Here is a 17,203-nt window from a genome sequence, read left to right on the forward strand (position 1 = left end):
GTCATGAATGCTTTGAATACTTATTGCAGAAGTGAAAGCACTAAAGAAAATGTACTTTTATATTATACAAAATATATATTTTCCAAAATAATTTGGCTCTAAAACCGCAATAAAATCAAAGCCATACGTCTAACCAAGTTTTAACAAAAATTTAGCCGCTAAAAGGTTTTAAAGTGCCGTTTCAAACCAGTGTTTAAGCTTTCAAATGATACCTAATGTTGATGATTATTACAATATGTGATGTGTAAAAGACGCATGCCAAGTGTCCCACCACCGGAATACTAACAGTTAGCAAGTTAAAGAGCAGATTTTCAGCAGATCTGTTGTTAAATGAACATTAGTGTCACTCCAACCGCACACGTCTTACTTCCAGTGCGCACACGAGTGGTTTAATGGATGAAGACTCGTCCAGTCGAGCACAGAGTCGAGGGGATGAGGACAGCCTCATGTCCCACTCGTTCACACCAGACGCTTCACAACGCATCTCCAAAAACGACCTCTTCAGCTCACTGACGCTCAGCTGATGCTGCTTTAGCTCTGTGGGCGTGTCTGTCTCCTGATCCACCAATCACAGCACAGCGGAAGATCAAAATGGGGCGGGGCATTACAGAGATTTTAAACAAGTGTCATTCGCTGCGTCCAAAATCAAATACTTCCCTACTGTAGAGTATGTGCCAACAGAGTATGTGTGCGGATTCACAGTGGGCGAAAGGTAAATAGTCAAATCAAATATTATTAAGACACCAGATATCATTTTTTATATATTTTTTCCTAGACACTATTGTTCATTTATGTAAGTGAAGATAGCAAAATAAAGTAAACTGTGACATATTATCCCCAAATGTTCTTCATCCAGTGACTACCAGTAACATTTGGGTATTATTAACGTTTTGCTGAAGTGTTTGTTCTTTAATTGCTAATGCTCTTTTTACACACAGACTGAACAAAATGAAGCATTGATTGGTTGAGCTAAACTGGTATTATCTAATTGTGTAGTTAAATTTAACAGCTGACAGATATTCAACATAATTCATGTGTGAGACAGTCTAACAGAAGGACGGACAAAACCAGTCAAATATCAACTGAGTTCTGCTCATATTTTATTAGTATTTTCTAAACTATAGTGAATAAACTGTGATAATGTGAGAAATGTTGAAGGTGTCTGAATAAATGCTGGTTTGACTGTACATCTTCCGGTGAGATTCTGAAGTGTTCATCTCATAGACACTTTACTATCCCATGAGGCAACGGGAGAGGATTTATGAATGCTAGTGAAGCGACGCAACTGACGCTGGCAGGTCATGTGACAATAACAACATGGCGGATATAGTACCAGAATTTCCTTCATACAAACCATATTCTTTATCTGTAAATTCAAATTCAAATGTAATACCCATTTAGAAAGTAAGTGATCCCAGACGCAGTGATTGGGAGTGTGTTTCCGCACGGAATTTTAAAAAGAAGGTAATTGCGACTTTTTGAGTTGCGAGTTATAAACTCAAAAATATGATTTTACATCGTGCAATTTTCTCTGGTGTTAGGATAAGGGTTATTAAAATCTGTTTATAAAAAAAAATGTTTTATAAAAAAGTCAGAATTGTGAGATATAAACTTGGTTTTTTTTTTTTTTAAAGTCGCAATTACCTTTTTTTTATTTATTTTTTATTCCGTGGCGGAAATAAGCTTCCACACTTTTCATTGCTTAAAGCTTCCTGCTAAATTAAGCACAAAGTATCCAATGTTGGTTTGTGCTATTGCACTCTTCATGTAATACGAGCCCCGGTGTTTGTTTGTTTTGTTATTATATGTGTTGCTACAGACATATGATGTACATTGTTGTGTAAGTGTTCAAGAAAATGCAATAAAAACAGTATTAAAAAAATAATTAAGCCCAAAGTGTACTGCGGTTTGTACGTGTACAACAAGCGGCAACATTCTAATCTGAAAAATGAAGCCTACCCGGAAGTGCGAAAAACTGCAATACATCGAAAATCCGCAAGGGGAAGGTCCCAAAAGGGAGCAAATGTCCATAGACCCCCATGTTAAAATGTCCGTTTTCACAGCATAAATCCATGTTTTTACAGGTTGGTCCCATGGACTTTTATTGTATTTCTCGATAGGTTCCGAGTGCCTGACAACTGTGACGGGGGTGAATTTTTTTCTAACTCATTAGTTTCGATCGTATTTAGATATAAAATGTATGACAAATAAGGGCGTGATTGACAGCTTGATTGACAGCTTATAACGAGCATAGGCTGCGCCGAGTGGAATTCCTGAAATTTGACGTCTCGGCCATGATCTGACACAACACATCATACCACCTCTGTATCCTTTCTAAACATTTGTATTGAAATATCGTACAAGATGGCGCCGCCCATACCCCCCATAAACGGCCTCAAATCCGTTCTTCAGAAAGTCTATGGGTGACGTCACAGACGCTTTGTCCATATTTTTTACAGTCTATGGTGTACAAGTGCGTATTATGCAAATTTTGTCACCAGGTAAGTACGACTGTACTATGTAAACGCATGTCGCACATACTCGTTTTGCACTAATCAGTTGTTCCACAAGGTGGCAGCACTGGACCATTGTCTCTCAGTAGAAAACGAAACAAAAAAAACAGAACAACAACAACAACAAAACACCTGAAGAACAACAAACGCCCGCAACTTTAGTTTAAAAGAGTGCAACGACATTTTTATCGTTCATGACTTCTGGAGAGAAATAGCGCAGACACTGGGCAAAGATGACACTTTCTAAAGCGCATGTTTGTGAACGATGCTATCAAATTGAGTGAACTTTAAAAGGCTATTTGTTCGACTGTAGCGGAAAAAAACAAGTATACTTTGGGCTTCAGTGTTTCATTGACGTTTATCACACTGTGATCATGTTAAACACTAAGATCTGTTTGTGCAATTTGGAAATTTCAAATGGTTTAATTCATGCGAGGGCTTGAAACTAAAATAAGAACAAGTGCTGTTAGGATCGACTACAGTTATAGTTTACAGTTGTTCACTGGCTCATATGAGCAGAAGTTTAATCCAAAACACACACACACACACACACACCTCATGCTTCACAAACCTCCAACATGAGATTACTGTGCTTGACAAACACGTTCTCTCCTTTAATCCGTTTTATGAAACTATACTAGAGAAAGAATAGAGGAAAGAAAACGCTTTCAGGAACTAAATCCACATCTGAAACATTTCACTCGTCAAAATAAACACAAGCAAACATGTGGTGATGACAGAGACTGTGAAAGCTGATGGATGATTCCTGTTGAAATGGCTTGAACCAGACTAAAGGCCCGTTCACACCAAGCACGATAACTATAAAGATAACGATAAAGATATAATTCTAAAAATCGTTCTCCATATTAAAGAATAACAGAGTTCACACCACAACTATAACGATAAAGATATGAGGAACGATATCGTTGGGATCACTTTCAGAACGATTTTTTTTCCAGCTGTCCAACGATAAAACACTGACAGCCAATCAGAATCCATTCTAATTTAAAGGTCTCGTGCATTTAAAATGGCAGTTGACATTGCATAGAAGTTAATCTTCGAGGTACTAAAAAAATCCTCCACTGTTTGACAAGTCAAACCCCCTTTTCAAGGATACGTTAAAAAAGATGGATATATGGAAAGCAATCGGTCGTATCCTGGGAATAAATGGTGAGAAGTATTATGCAGTTTAGCATAGTGTAACAAAATTACTTCAGGTAGGCTATCCAGCGCTAGTTTTGACAACATTGCTGAAGTTGCAGTGAAAAAGGCGTTGTATACATAAAGGTGTTGACTAGGCGATGTTTTTATCCCATCATTGACAGCGCGGGCGCGCGCACGCAGAATAAAAAGACCGTTATCGGTCGTTGGTGTGGACGCATATATAGTTATCTTTATCGTTATCTTTATAGTTATCGTGCTTGGTGTGAACGGGCCTTAAGAAGGTTTGCTGGTCTTTGCTGGTTTATTTGGATTCTCAGGCTTAACCAGTTCAAGACCATCAAACCTCCTCGAGCTGGCTTCTGGATCTCAGTACCTGTGTCCTCATGTCAGTGTTGTCCTCAAAGTCAGACTATGAGTTTGGGGGAAGAGAGGACATGAGACACACTCATTATTAACTCGTTTCACAAGCACATTGAGAATAAAGACCAGCGCACACACACCTCAGTCGCCGTCGAGTCGTCGTCACACGCGAAGTCGGTTTGCTCGCTGTCGGTCTGACGGATCAGAGAACGGATCGCAGCGATAAAGGAGAAACACTCAGATCAAACTTCACATCGAGAGATAGATGTTCTCCATGAAGATCATGCAGGGATGCGACTCGAAATGAAGGAATGATGTGGCGTATAAAACACAGATGAACCAGACGCTGGTGTGTGTGTGAGGAGGAGAACAAGCAAAACACTTTTTATCCAGGACATTCAGATGAGCCGAACGCCGGACGCTTCAGTCACAGATGGAGGTCTGACTGCGTTACACATGCTGACACATGCAGCGAGCAACGGGAGAAATCAAGACTCAAATCTGAAGATGAGTTTTATGAAATGTTCTTCAAGATCATGTCATACACACACACACACATACACATACATATCTATTAGGGGTGGAACGGTACACAGAAGTCACGGTTTGGTTCATCCCTCGGTTCAGACATCACGGTTCGGGACGAGTTCGGTACGATGGAGGGAAAAGCGAAACAGAAGTGCAGAAGGCTTGAGCATGTCTCAGGCTGGACCACCACAGAAAAATAAGTGTCTTAAGCCTTGTATTTTTTAAATAAGTTTTATTAATAAAGTAAAGGCATAGAACCAGTTTAGTTGTAGTGCACTGACAATAGTTTTATATAATTAGTTTATTAATTAAATTAATAAAAAGACCTTGAGATATGTTTGGTAACTGTACCTGAATAAATTGAAAATTTATTTGCTACATTTCAGATTAATATATGTGTTTTCCTTCATTTTAATTAACAGCAACTTAAACGCTTTGCAGTTTGAATGATGTCCTGTATAAACAAAATGATGAAGTATGTTTTTACGTTTCCACTGTTCGATCGCGCCCGCGCCTCACACACACACACACACACGCACGCACACACACACACACACACACACACACACACACACACACACACACACACACACGCACGCGCACACACACAAACACACACGCATATATAAGTAAACACTTATATATTATGCGACTTCTCGATCGCGCCCGCGATTTATGCACCGAACCGTGACGCCTGTACTGTTTCGGTTCAATACGAATACATGTACCGTTCCACCGTATATATATATATCATTACACACACACACACACACACATACACATATATATAAAGAGGTGCTGGGGAAGTGAGCAGTCTTCAGGTTTTTCCAAACCACACTGATGACAGTAACTCCATGGATGTCATGAATGAGAAGGAACTGAGATGAGAAACACACACTTCACACTCCGTCAGATCCGTCACAAACCTCGTCGTCTGAGCTGTCCTGAAAGCCCTGCGCGAGAGACGAGCCTAGCGACGCGGCTTTGGGCTCCAGATAGCAGAGACACAGCGCCAGCGGGAAGGACAGCGTGAGCGCGTACGGCACCGAGAACGACGTGGACAGGAGAAAGAAGAAGATGAAGAGGAAGCAGGGGATGAGCGAGGGGGATTTAATGGGCATGAAGTGATGCAAACTCTCAGGGAGAAAGCGGAGCTCGGTGAGATCCGGGAACGTCAGGTAACCGTCGTCGTCCAGGAGCGAGGACATGTCGGGGAGATGAAGGGAGAAGGAGAAGAGCGTGCCGGTGTTGCTCCGGTTCTGGTCCAGTCTCTGTTTGCGTGCGGAGAGAAGCAGCGCTCGCTCTTCTAGGAGAGCCGCTTTACGGTCCGCTTGAGCCTGTCGCCGCCGGCAACCCGCCGTGGTTTTAGCAGGACTGACGGAGGACGCGCGTTTACGGCTGCTCTCTCGCCGTCTCCTGCGCACTTTAGTTGACGAGACCGGAGAGGAAGGGAGGGAGAGCTCAGATCCCAACGGATCCGAGGAATAGGGACAGGACTGATGATAACGGCAGAGAAATGAGGGCCAAAAAAAAATTTTTTTTAAAGGGGAAAAAGTGGGAGAAAAAGTACAAAAATTTAAATTAAATAAAAATGTAAAAAAAAAAAGTGGGAAAAAAAATGTTTACCAAAAAAATGGGAAAGTATGAAAGTGTGGATGGCGAGGGAAATATGTATGGAAATGTATGCATGTTTTAAACGTGCACAGAAAAGAGAAGCGAGAAAAGAGAAGCTGTTAGTGACAGGACAGAAAGTTAAGCTTATTAATATAATATAATTCTACACATTTATAGTTCACTTCATAACTGGAATCCAGTTAATAAAAAGGAGTTTACAATATAATGTGGAATGTCATGAAATTGGCAACATTTGGATGAATAAATCAAAAGCTGTACGCTTAATGGTCTTGGTGAATATTAATATAAATATTAATTAATTAATAATAACACACTTCATAGGGCACTATTATTGTTAAGGTTTTATGAATTCTATTGATTAAGTATTCATTTAGATTAAAACGGAAAACAGAATTGGAGAAAAAATAAAAACCCATTTTTAAGAAAAAATGTTCACACTAAAATAATACGATTTTAATAAAATGTCAGTTTTATGAATTCAATTGATTAAACATTCATTTTGATTATTAAAACGGAAAATTGAATTTGAGAAAAAATAAAACCGGATTTGTAAAAAAAACAGTGACAGGACAGAAAGAGCAGTTTGATTAATTAAGCCCAAGTTTATACACATTTCTGATCATGTCGTTCTACTCTAATTCTACTCATTTATAGTTCACTTCATAACTAGAATCTGGTTAATAAAAGGAGTTTACAGTATAACATGGAGTCATGGCAACTGGCAACATTTGGATGAATAAATTAAAAGCTGTACGCTTAATAGTGTTGGTGAATATTAAAAGATTTCACATTGTTAAAATGTTAATCAATTGTTCAATTGTTCAAGTTTTATACATTCAATTGATTAAACATTCATTTTAATTGTTCAAATTAAATTAAAACGGAAAACGGAAAAAAAAATTATCATCTACAGCAGGAACTGATGTGACCGTTACCTTGGTGACAGAAGTGGGCGGGGCTTGTTCTGATTCGTCACTGTTGGTTTTGTTCTCCTCCTCTACTGAGTTCATCTCCTCCGGCTTCTTCTCGGGTGTCTCCGTGACGATGAGGTTGTCCGTAGCGACAGCAGGTTTGTTGTTCTTCTTCACGTCGTCATGGGTGACCGATGCTGGTGCTGATCACAGACACATACATTAAACATCTTTCAATTATTCAGAAAATGTGTGTGTGTGTGAGAGAGAGTGAGAGTGTTTCTGTATGTGTGTCTGTGTGTGTGTGTGTGTGTGTGTGTGTGTGTGTGAGTGAGAGTGAGAGTGAGTGTGTTTCTGTATGTGTGTCTGTGTGTGTGTGTGTGTGTGTGTGTGTGTGTGTGTGTGTGTGTGTGTGTGTGTGTGTGTGTGTATGTGTGTGTGAGAGAGAGAGAGTGTGTTTCTGTATGTGTGTCTGTGTGTGTGAGAGTGTTTCTGTATGTGTGTCTGTGTGTGTGTGAGAGTGAGAGTGAGTGTGTTTCTGTATGTGTGTCTGTGTGTGTGTGTGTGTGTGTGTGTGTGTGTGTGTGTGTGTGTGTGAGAGAGAGAGAGTGAGTGTGTTTCTGTATGTGTGTCTGTGTGTGTGAGAGTGTTTCTGTATGTGTGTCTGTGTGTGTGTGAGAGTGAGAGTGAGTGTGTTTCTGTATGTGTGTCTGTGTGTGTGTGTGTGTGTGTGTGTGTGTGTGTGTGTGTGTGTGTGTGTGTATGTGTGTGTGAGAGAGAGAGAGTGAGTGTGTTTCTGTATGCGTGTCTGTGTGTGTGTGTGTGAGAGTGTTTCTGTATGTGTGTCTGTGTGTGTGTGAGAGTGAGAGTGAGTGTGTTTCTGTATGTGTGTCTGTGTGTGTGTGTGTGTGTGTGTGTGTGAGAGAGAGAGTGAGTGTGTTTCTGTATGTGTGTCTGTGTGTGTGTGTGTGAGAGTGTTTCTGTATGTGTGTCTGTGTGTGTGTGAGAGTGAGAGTGAGTGTGTTTCTGTATGTGTGTCTGTGTGTGTGTGTGTGTGTGTGTGTGTGTGTGTGTGTGTGTGTGTGTGTGTGAGTGAGTGAGTGAGTGAGTGTGTGTGTGAGAGAGTGAGTGAGTGAGTGTTTGTGTGAGAGAGAGAGTGAGTGTGTGTCTGTATGTGTGTGTGTGTGTGTGTGTGTGTGTGTGTGTGTGTGTGTGTGTGTGTGTGAGTGAGTGAGTGAGTGAGTGAGTGAGTGAGTGAGTGAGTGAGTGAGTGAGTGTGTGTGTGTGTGTGTGTGTGAGTGAGTGAGTGTGTGTGTGTGTGTGTGTGTGTGTGTGTGTGTGTGTGTGTGTGAGTGAGTGAGTGAGTGTGTGTGTGAGAGAGTGAGTGAGTGAGTGTTTGTGTGAGAGAGAGAGTGAGTGTGTGTCTGTATGTGTGTGTGTGTGTGTGTGTGTGTGTGTGTGTGTGTGTGTGTGTGTGTGTGTGTGTGTGTGTGTGTGTGTGTGTGTGTGTGTGTGTGTGTGTGTGTGTGTGTGTGTGTGTGTGAGTGAGTGAGTGAGTGAGTGAGTGTGTGTGTGTGTGTGTGTGTGTGTGTGTGTGTGTGTGTGTGTGTGTGTGTGTGTGTGTGTGTGAGAGTGTGTGTGTGTGTTGCGTACTGCTGTCCATGCTGGCAGTGACAGTGTTCCTCCGCTGGAACTGAGGAGCTGCTCGTGAGATCTGAGAGCTCGCTCTGCGTGACTGAGCTTGAGTTCGGCCGCTGTAGCGAAACTTGGAGCCCAGCGACAGGAAGCGTTTGGGAGGAGCCTCAGGGGAAACCAGCCTATCAGGACGCCAGAACCAGAACACGCGTCAGTGATAGCTAACATACTTATCCATGATGTTCATGCTACTGTTAATGATGGATGGATGGACAGATAGATAGATAGTAGGGGTGTAACGATATAAGTATTCGTATGTAGGAGCATTGCGTGTGGCAAGCGCGCTCATAAAGTAAGAGACGCCGGCGCGACCACAACATCGCCCAACATCAAATGGCAAACGTAAAGCAAGCGGAACGAAACTGCTGGTTATTGTGTGGTTGAAGGACCGTTTATCAGTTTGGACCAGTGCAGCGCGAGCCGATCGTGATCATGTGACACTGTTACTACACAGCGCTAATAAGAGATCCAGTAAAGAAAGCATTTGAATTCGCCACAGCAGTAATAACATCTCTGCGAGATCTAGTGAGAAACATTCACATTTCTCTGTTATTAACGGATCAAACAGCGCTGACGTGGAAACCAGGAAGAAACATTGTGCCATGAATGAACTATCCAGTGTCCACAGATCAGCAACATTCACCATGGATTTACTGTAGTAACACTCACTGCAACCATGGAGGTTTGGCAGGAATAGTAGGCTATAATGCCTTCAAGTAACATTACGCTGGTTTTATTTGGACATTATGAATACAATTGCTGCCCTCAAATGTTAATCTGAACTAAACTAAACCTGTTTATAACTACTACAATATTACATTTCATTTTTTTCCAAGGAGCTGTTTTGTTTTATATGCTCCTAAGAAGAGTCAATTATAGCTCTAGAACTGCTCGAAGTAAAAAAAAATCATTCTTTATGATGTTAGTTTTAATCCAAAATTATTATTTTTTTTAAATCAAGGAAATTTCTCTGGCATTTCTTTCTTTTTGCTGAATCAAAAACGTACCGAACCGAACCGTGACACAAGTGTATCGTATCGAACTGAACCATGAATTTTGTGAACCGTTACACCCCTAATATATAGATAGATAGATAGATAGATAGATCTCTCTCACCTGAAGAAGGTATGATGTTCCACACACACTTTCCACAGTCTCTTCGCTGCTTTGTGATTTGGGAGTTTGAAGCCGATTGTGCTCTCGAAGTGTTCGAGCTGATGAAGAGAGAGAGAGAGAGAGAGAGAAGAGAGAGAGAGAGAGAGAGAGAGAGAGAGAGAGAGAGATGAGAGAGAGAGAGAGAGAGAGCAAGCGTTTCAGATCTCGCTACCGCGCTCAGATCTGAGGAAGAGCGAGACGCGCCTCACCTCTCCGGGCCGGACCTTGATGTAGAAGTTGTTCCTCTTGTAGGAGATCTTGAGGATTTTGGGCCAGGCGAAGCGATTGATGCGCAGTTTATCCCTGTAGACGAGGAGGCCGCTGGAACACACTCCCAGCATGATCTCCACACTCTCCGAATCCTGAGGAACACGCCGGACGTTACAGAGGAAAACACCAGGAATCACACAGGAACCGCTTACATGTAAAACCACTTACACAAAACTTGTAACAAATGTAAAAAAAAAATTTACAAAAAATTATAATAATAAAAATTATATTATTGATGGATATTGATTATATATATAAAAAATAAATTAAACTTATTTTATTTAAGCTAGTTGCCAAAGAAACCTTTTACATTTTAATTTACTTGACGTACTAAAATAACTAAAACAAATCAAATTTATAAAAACTATATTGCTATTAATATTAAATAACCCCCAAAAAATTATAAAAACAGCAGAAGCCAACAACAAAATGACTAAAACTTTAACTAAAATAAAATGAAACTCAAAATATTAATAAAAACTATATTAAAAAAACTGCAACTATAAAAAAATATCTGTTAATTGAAATAAAGCTAAAATAAAAATAAATATAATTATTAGCTTTAAAAAAACTAAAAACTAAATTAAAATTAATAAATGTTGTCTTGGTAATAAATTGAAATAAGCACTAAAATTATTAACTGGAAATAAATAAAAACCAAAACTGAAGTAAAAATAAATATAAATGTAATCCTATATAGCAATATAAAAAAACTAAATGAAAATTAAATAAATGTTGCCTTGGTCATAAACTAATTATTAACTGGAAATTTTCTGAATCCTGAGGAACACGCGTTACAGAAACCGTACGGTACACACAGATACAGGACCCGCTTTACACACTCAGATTACGGCTGCGTTCACTCTCACACACACACACACACACACACACACACACACACACACACACACACACACACACACACACACACACACACGTTATAGTTTACTAACACTACAACTGAAAACACAAATTAAACTGGAAATAAAATAAAACATACATATACATACACACACACACACATATACATACATGTATATAAAAACATTAAACTTAATTTAAGCTAGTTGCCAAAGACACCTTTCACATCTTTATCTACTTGATGTACTAAAATAACTAAAACTAAAAAGAAAACGTGCCTAATAATTCTGCACACCTGAATATAAGGCGTTTTTCATTTCCAGCCTTCATGAACAATTATATATCACTTATAAATGATTAAAAACAAAATGAATACTAGTTAAAATTAATGTCGTTTGGAATTGGTAAAATGTGCCTGGAAAAAAAATATGATCATAAAATCAACGTGCCTAATAATTCTGCACAGACAGACATGTCTTTCAAATATCATATTTCATATGTTACTAGAGGTGTCACGATTCGACACAGATCACGATACTGAACTCACGATACCATATTACTGTGATACTCCAAGACATATGATAAAAGGTTAACACATTTTTTTTTAATGTTGATTAAAACGCTAAATTTGACGTTACTTTGTGTGTGTAAATGAATAGACTCGGACTTGGTGCTGGAAACCCAATGCAGGACAATAGAGACGCCAGAATAACAATATTCATGATTCTGAAGATGAAAACACTGAATTATTATAGAATACGCTTGATCTCTGTCACTGACTAGATATATTTAAAATAATGTCGTCCACTTTTTACTGGTAACATCAGACATTTGTCATTATCAGGACACACACATATTCCCCCATTGCATTATTATACATTATATTCAACATTATATATAGTAGTTTAATGCAGTACTGACACTAAAACTCTGTAAACGTGCATTTTTTCTCACATAGTAATTATTATTTTGGGTGAAATATCCATGATACATATTTTTGCATTTTTGTATTGCGATATATATTGACACAATTATTGTTACACCCTTATATGTTCCAAAAGCAGCTCAGAAACATCATGCACATTTCGTCACAACACAATCATCAGAGCATCATCGCTCTTTATCTGACGACGTGTACATGAAGAGCTGCTGTTCTGCGGCACGAATAATGACTGCGGCTGAACAATGACACGCCGCCTGCAACGAGCACACACACACACACACACACACACACACACACACACACACACACACACACGCTGTAGTCGCATTACCAACAATGCATCATCATCACAGGCTGATGAGACCTTCGTGTTATTAACGCATGCATCTACACACACACACACACACACACGTAACACACATGAACAGGCAGACGCAGCGCAGCATCTTACCTCCTCCTGCACCGGTGCAATGCACTCAAACAACCGTCCGATCAGCTGAGTCAGTGGGGGAGGGGCGAGAGACACAGAGAGAGAGAGAGAGAGAGAGAGAGAGAGAACTGCGATGGGCAGCACGAGCCAATCAGAAGAGCAGCATGAACATGCATTAACAGGAGAAGAGAGAGATCGCACGACTGGAACGTATCGACTGTTGTTCACTGAGGCGAGACACTACATGCAGAGATGTTGCTTTATCATGCATCGCTCCGTCATGTGACCAAACATCCAAAACACACGGTTGTATTGCCCTTGATGTGCATCTGTCGATTTAAATCTCAATCCATCTCTTTAAAGGCGGCGAGTTCAAGTCAGAAATCTCTTTACGCACAGCAAACTTTATGGTTTTATTCATATCTGTATTCTGAAGGTTTGCTCATATTATTCGCCTGGTTTATACAATATTTTACTCTTGAAAAAAAGCTTTTTTAGCACTAATATGTCAACAAAATCAACCAGGAGTTTAGAATCTGGCTTTATCCAAATATTCAGATTTCTGTTCTGTAAATGTATGCAAATTAGAGCACATTTAAAAAGATAATGCCTAATTTGCATATTTACATATTTCAGAAAACTTGTAATACTTAATAATTGTCTTAATGTACTGTGATTAATCAAGTAGGTAAAGAATGGTGAGATATCTATTAGTTATCTATTAGAAATAACTATTAGTTTAAGAATTTCTAGGTTTTATTGTTGTAAAGTCAGAAGAGCTTGAGATGAGCAGCACTGCAGCAGTGAATGGGAGGAGCGTTAGTGTGACACACACACACACACACACACACACACACACACACACACAGCACATACTCCTCATGTGCACACACACACACACGCATGCATGCACATTCACAGACACACACATACGCACACACAAACACGTGCACATGCACGCACACATGCACACACACACACACACACACTACATTCAGACACATGCACGTGCACGCACACACACTCACGTCTTACCTTGGCACGGTGCAGGTCGACTCCGTACATGGAGAGTTTCTTTGCGTTTTCCAGGAACATCATGTCAGCTTCAGCAGGAGTCATTCCTCTATAAACACACACACACACACACACACACACACAGATTACTGCTAACTGAAGCGTGTTAACACACACCAACAGATGCTGTGAGATTGCAGTTGGACTACGGAACACTTCATAGGAATATGAAGCTTAATTTCACACTCATCTGTGTTAATTATGCAACATTTATTTAATTACTCAGCATGACAGATGACTGACACACACACACACACACACAGCGCTTACAGTCCACACACACACACAACACTCTGTTTTGCTTGAGTTTCTGTATGTATATCAGTAAACAAAGCAGGGCATTGTGGGTCGAGACAGGCGTGGACACAGTGAGTCTCTGTGCGATCGGACATTGACTGACACTGATCTATTCATCATTAATGAGCGAGAGAATCACAGACGCACACTGAGATCTATGAACTGATCTGTGTATTAAACGTCTGTCTCTCTACCAACGACTGTGTGCTGTTATTGTCAACCAAAACTATTACAAACATTTTCTTTAATTGAAAAAAAAAAACGAAAAAAATAAAATAAAATAATAATAATAATAATAAAAATAATTAAACTTATTTTATTTAAGCTAGTTGTCAAAGAAACCTCTCATTTTAACTTACTTGACATACTAAAAATAACTCAAACAAATAAAATTAATTAAAACCATATTGATATTTATATTAAATAACCCAAAAACGAATAAAAACTGCTGAAGCCAACAACAAAAACTTTAACTAAAATAAAATGAAACAGAGAAAAACTCAAAATATTAATAAAATAATAAAAATCTCCTTGGTATTCATACGAACACAAAAGAAGAGATTTGAAAGAATGTCGGTAACCAGATAGTTGACGGTCGACTCTGACTTCCTACTATGTGAAATCAATGTTACTGGCATTCTTCAAAATCTCTTCTTTTGTGTTCAACAGGACAGAGAAACTCATACAGCTTCGGATGGAACAACATGAGGGTGAGAAAATGATGACAGAATTTTCATTTTTGGGTGAACAAACCCTTTAAATGTGACGTGACGGATCAGTTAATGTGGCTTAATTCAGATTAGAATGTCCCCTTATTATGTCGAAATAACGAGATATGTTGAAATAACGACTTAATATCTCGGAAATATCTCGTTTTTTTTCTTGTTTTTTTTTAAATGCGGTTCAGGGCTTCCATAGAATACAGCCTGAATATAATTGCTTCCAGAAATTATTTTTGGGGGTGCTTTGGTCTTTATTTTGTGCTCGGTGCTAGCCCCTCCCTATAGCGCCGCCCGTGCTCAGCGCCACCTTTCAGTTTTCTTTTTTGGCTTTCCATCATTTAACTCACTCACACCCGGACGTTAGACTTCCAAAACGTGACGGGGAAAAAGAGGTGTTCGGCGGCTTTTTACATCAAAGGCCGGTCCGACAGGCTATGCCATGTGGGGAGGGGCCACTCACTGATCCCCCTATGTTTTTGAAAATCCTAGACATGGTTGGACCTGCCGAACGGGTTGAGCACTTTATATACTGTGTTGAGCAGAGAGGCTGCACAGTTTGACCCGCGGGAAGCGGCCACACATCAGGCCTTCAGATGGTGTTGCTAATATAACTCGCAACATAACTATTATCAGACCGGCCCTCACGGCCTCAAAACACTACTGGCCCACCGGAAAAAGTCCCGACTCCCCCGACTGTCACTCCGCCCCTGATTCAGAATCAGAATCAGAATCAGAATCAGAAAGAGCTTTATTGCCAAGTATGCTTGCGCATACAAGGAATTTGTCTTGGTGACAGTAGCTTCCAGTACACATACAATACAAAGTGACAAGACAAGTGACAAGTAACAGGTATAAATAAAAAATAGAAAAAAAATATATAAAGATTATAAATTATAAATATATATAAAGTTATAAGGTGCTATAATGAAATGTCTGAGGGAAGTATTGCACATGTTTGTTCCACAGTAGGGGAACATTTAAGTGTTCATGAGGTAGATGGCCTGGGGAAAGAAACTTTTCCTGTGTCTGGTTGTTTTTGTGCTCGGTGCTCTGTAGCGTCGACCAGACGGTAACAGTTCAAACAGAAAGTGTGCTGGGTGTGACGGGTCCAGAGTGATTTTGCGAGCCCTTTTACTCACTCTGGATGAGTGCAGTACTTTGAGTGTGGGAAGGGTAGTGCCAGTGATTCGCTCAGCAGTCCGAACTATCCGCTGTAGTCTACGGAGGTCGGTTTTGGTAGCAGAGCCGAACCAGACGGTGATGGAAGTGCAGAGGATGGACTGGATGACAGCTGAGTAGAACTGTACGAGCAGCTCCTGTGGCAGGTTGAATTTCCTCAGCTGACGCAGGAAGTACAGTCTCTGTTGGGCTTTCTTCACAATAGAGTCTATGTGAGTGTCCCACTTCAGATCCTGAGAGATGGTGGTGCCCAGGAACCTGAATGACTCTACTGCAGTCACAGTGCTGTCCATGATGGCGAGTTAAGGGAGTGCAGGGGGGTTTCTCCTGAAGTCCACGATCATCTCCACTGTTTTGAGCGTGTTCAGCTCCAGGTTGTTATAACTGCACCAAAGAGCCAGCTGCTCCACCTCCTGTCTGTACGCAGACTCGTCACCGTTCCGGATGAGTCCGATAACAGTAGTGTCGTCCGCAAACTTCAGGAGCTTGACAGAGGTGTCTTTAGAGGTGCAGTCATTTGTGTACAGGGAGAAGAGCAGTGGTGAGAGAACACATCCCTGTGGAGCACCGGTGCTGATGGTGCGGCTGTCGGACGTGATTTTGCCCATTCTGACTAGCTGTTGTCTGTCTGTCAGAAAGCTGGTGATCCATTGACAGACGGAGCTAGGGACAGAGAGCTGGGTCAGTTTGGTCTGGAGCAGTGATGTGACGATGGTGTTGAAGGCAGAACTAAAGTCCACGAACAGAATCCTTGCATAGGTCCCTGGTTTGTCCAGAAGTTGTAGGGTGTAATGCAGTCCCATATTGACCACATCATCCACAGACCGGTTTGCTCTGTAGGCAAACTGCAGGGGGTCCAGCAAGGGTCCAGTGATGTCCTTCAGATATGCTAACACCAGTCTTTCGAATGACTTCATGGCCACAGATGTTAAGGCAACAGGTCTGTAGTCATTGAGTCCTGTGATCTTTGGTTTCTTCGGGATTGGGATGATGGTGGAGCGTTTAAAGCAGAAAGGGACTTTGCACTGCTCCAGTGATCTGTTGAAGATCAGTGAGAAGATAGAGGCCAGCTGGTCAGCGCAGGTTTTCAGACAGGCTGGTGAAACACCGTCTGGGCCTGGTGCTTTCCTTCTCTTCTGTTTCCTGAAGATCTGACGCACATTATCCTCACTGATCTGAAGTGCAGGGGGGGAGGGGAGGGGGATGGCTGGAGGTGTTGATGGCTGTGTAGAGAGATGGTCAGGGCGGGTATGGGGTGTCTGATCGGGGGTCTCAAATCTACAGTAAAAGACATTCAGCTCGTTCGCAAGATGCTTGTTGCTGTCGATGCTGGGGGATGGTGTCTTGTAGTTGGTAATGTCTTTCAGGCCTTTCCACACTGATGCAGGGTCGTTGGAGGAAAACTGGTTTTCCAGCTTTTTGGCATAGCTCTTCTTAGCCACTTCAATCTCATTTGTCAATGTGTT

General features: G+C 40.8%; 1 protein-coding gene across 10 annotated transcripts in view; it reads right to left on the reverse strand.

Moving 5' to 3' along the window:
* The window catches only part of epb41l3b (erythrocyte membrane protein band 4.1-like 3b), a 58,334-nt gene that overhangs the window by 14,737 nt on the left and 26,394 nt on the right, over positions 1-17,203 (reverse strand). For 8 of the 10 annotated variants that reach the window (XM_082172966.1, XM_082172967.1, XM_082172969.1 and 5 more), the window contains 7 exons: positions 13,501-13,588; positions 10,171-10,323; positions 9,923-10,020; positions 8,765-8,928; positions 7,136-7,314; positions 3,085-3,150; positions 368-556 (listed from right to left, as the gene is read on the reverse strand). In XM_082172966.1, the coding sequence (XP_082029092.1) occupies positions 368-556; positions 3,085-3,150; positions 7,136-7,314; positions 8,765-8,928; positions 9,923-10,020; positions 10,171-10,323; positions 13,501-13,588 (937 nt within the window). Of the gene's footprint in view, positions 1-367; positions 557-3,084; positions 3,151-4,050; positions 4,087-4,177; positions 4,232-5,491; positions 6,062-7,135; positions 7,315-8,764; positions 8,929-9,922; positions 10,021-10,170; positions 10,324-13,500; positions 13,589-17,203 lie in introns of all 10 variants that reach the window. The other 2 variants (XM_082172962.1, XM_082172970.1) reach the window with 2 other exon arrangements.

The sequence above is a fragment of the Leuciscus leuciscus genome (assembly GCF_965113295.1).
Source record: "Leuciscus leuciscus genome assembly, chromosome: 6".
NCBI classification, from domain to species: Eukaryota; Metazoa; Chordata; class Actinopteri; order Cypriniformes; family Leuciscidae; genus Leuciscus; species Leuciscus leuciscus.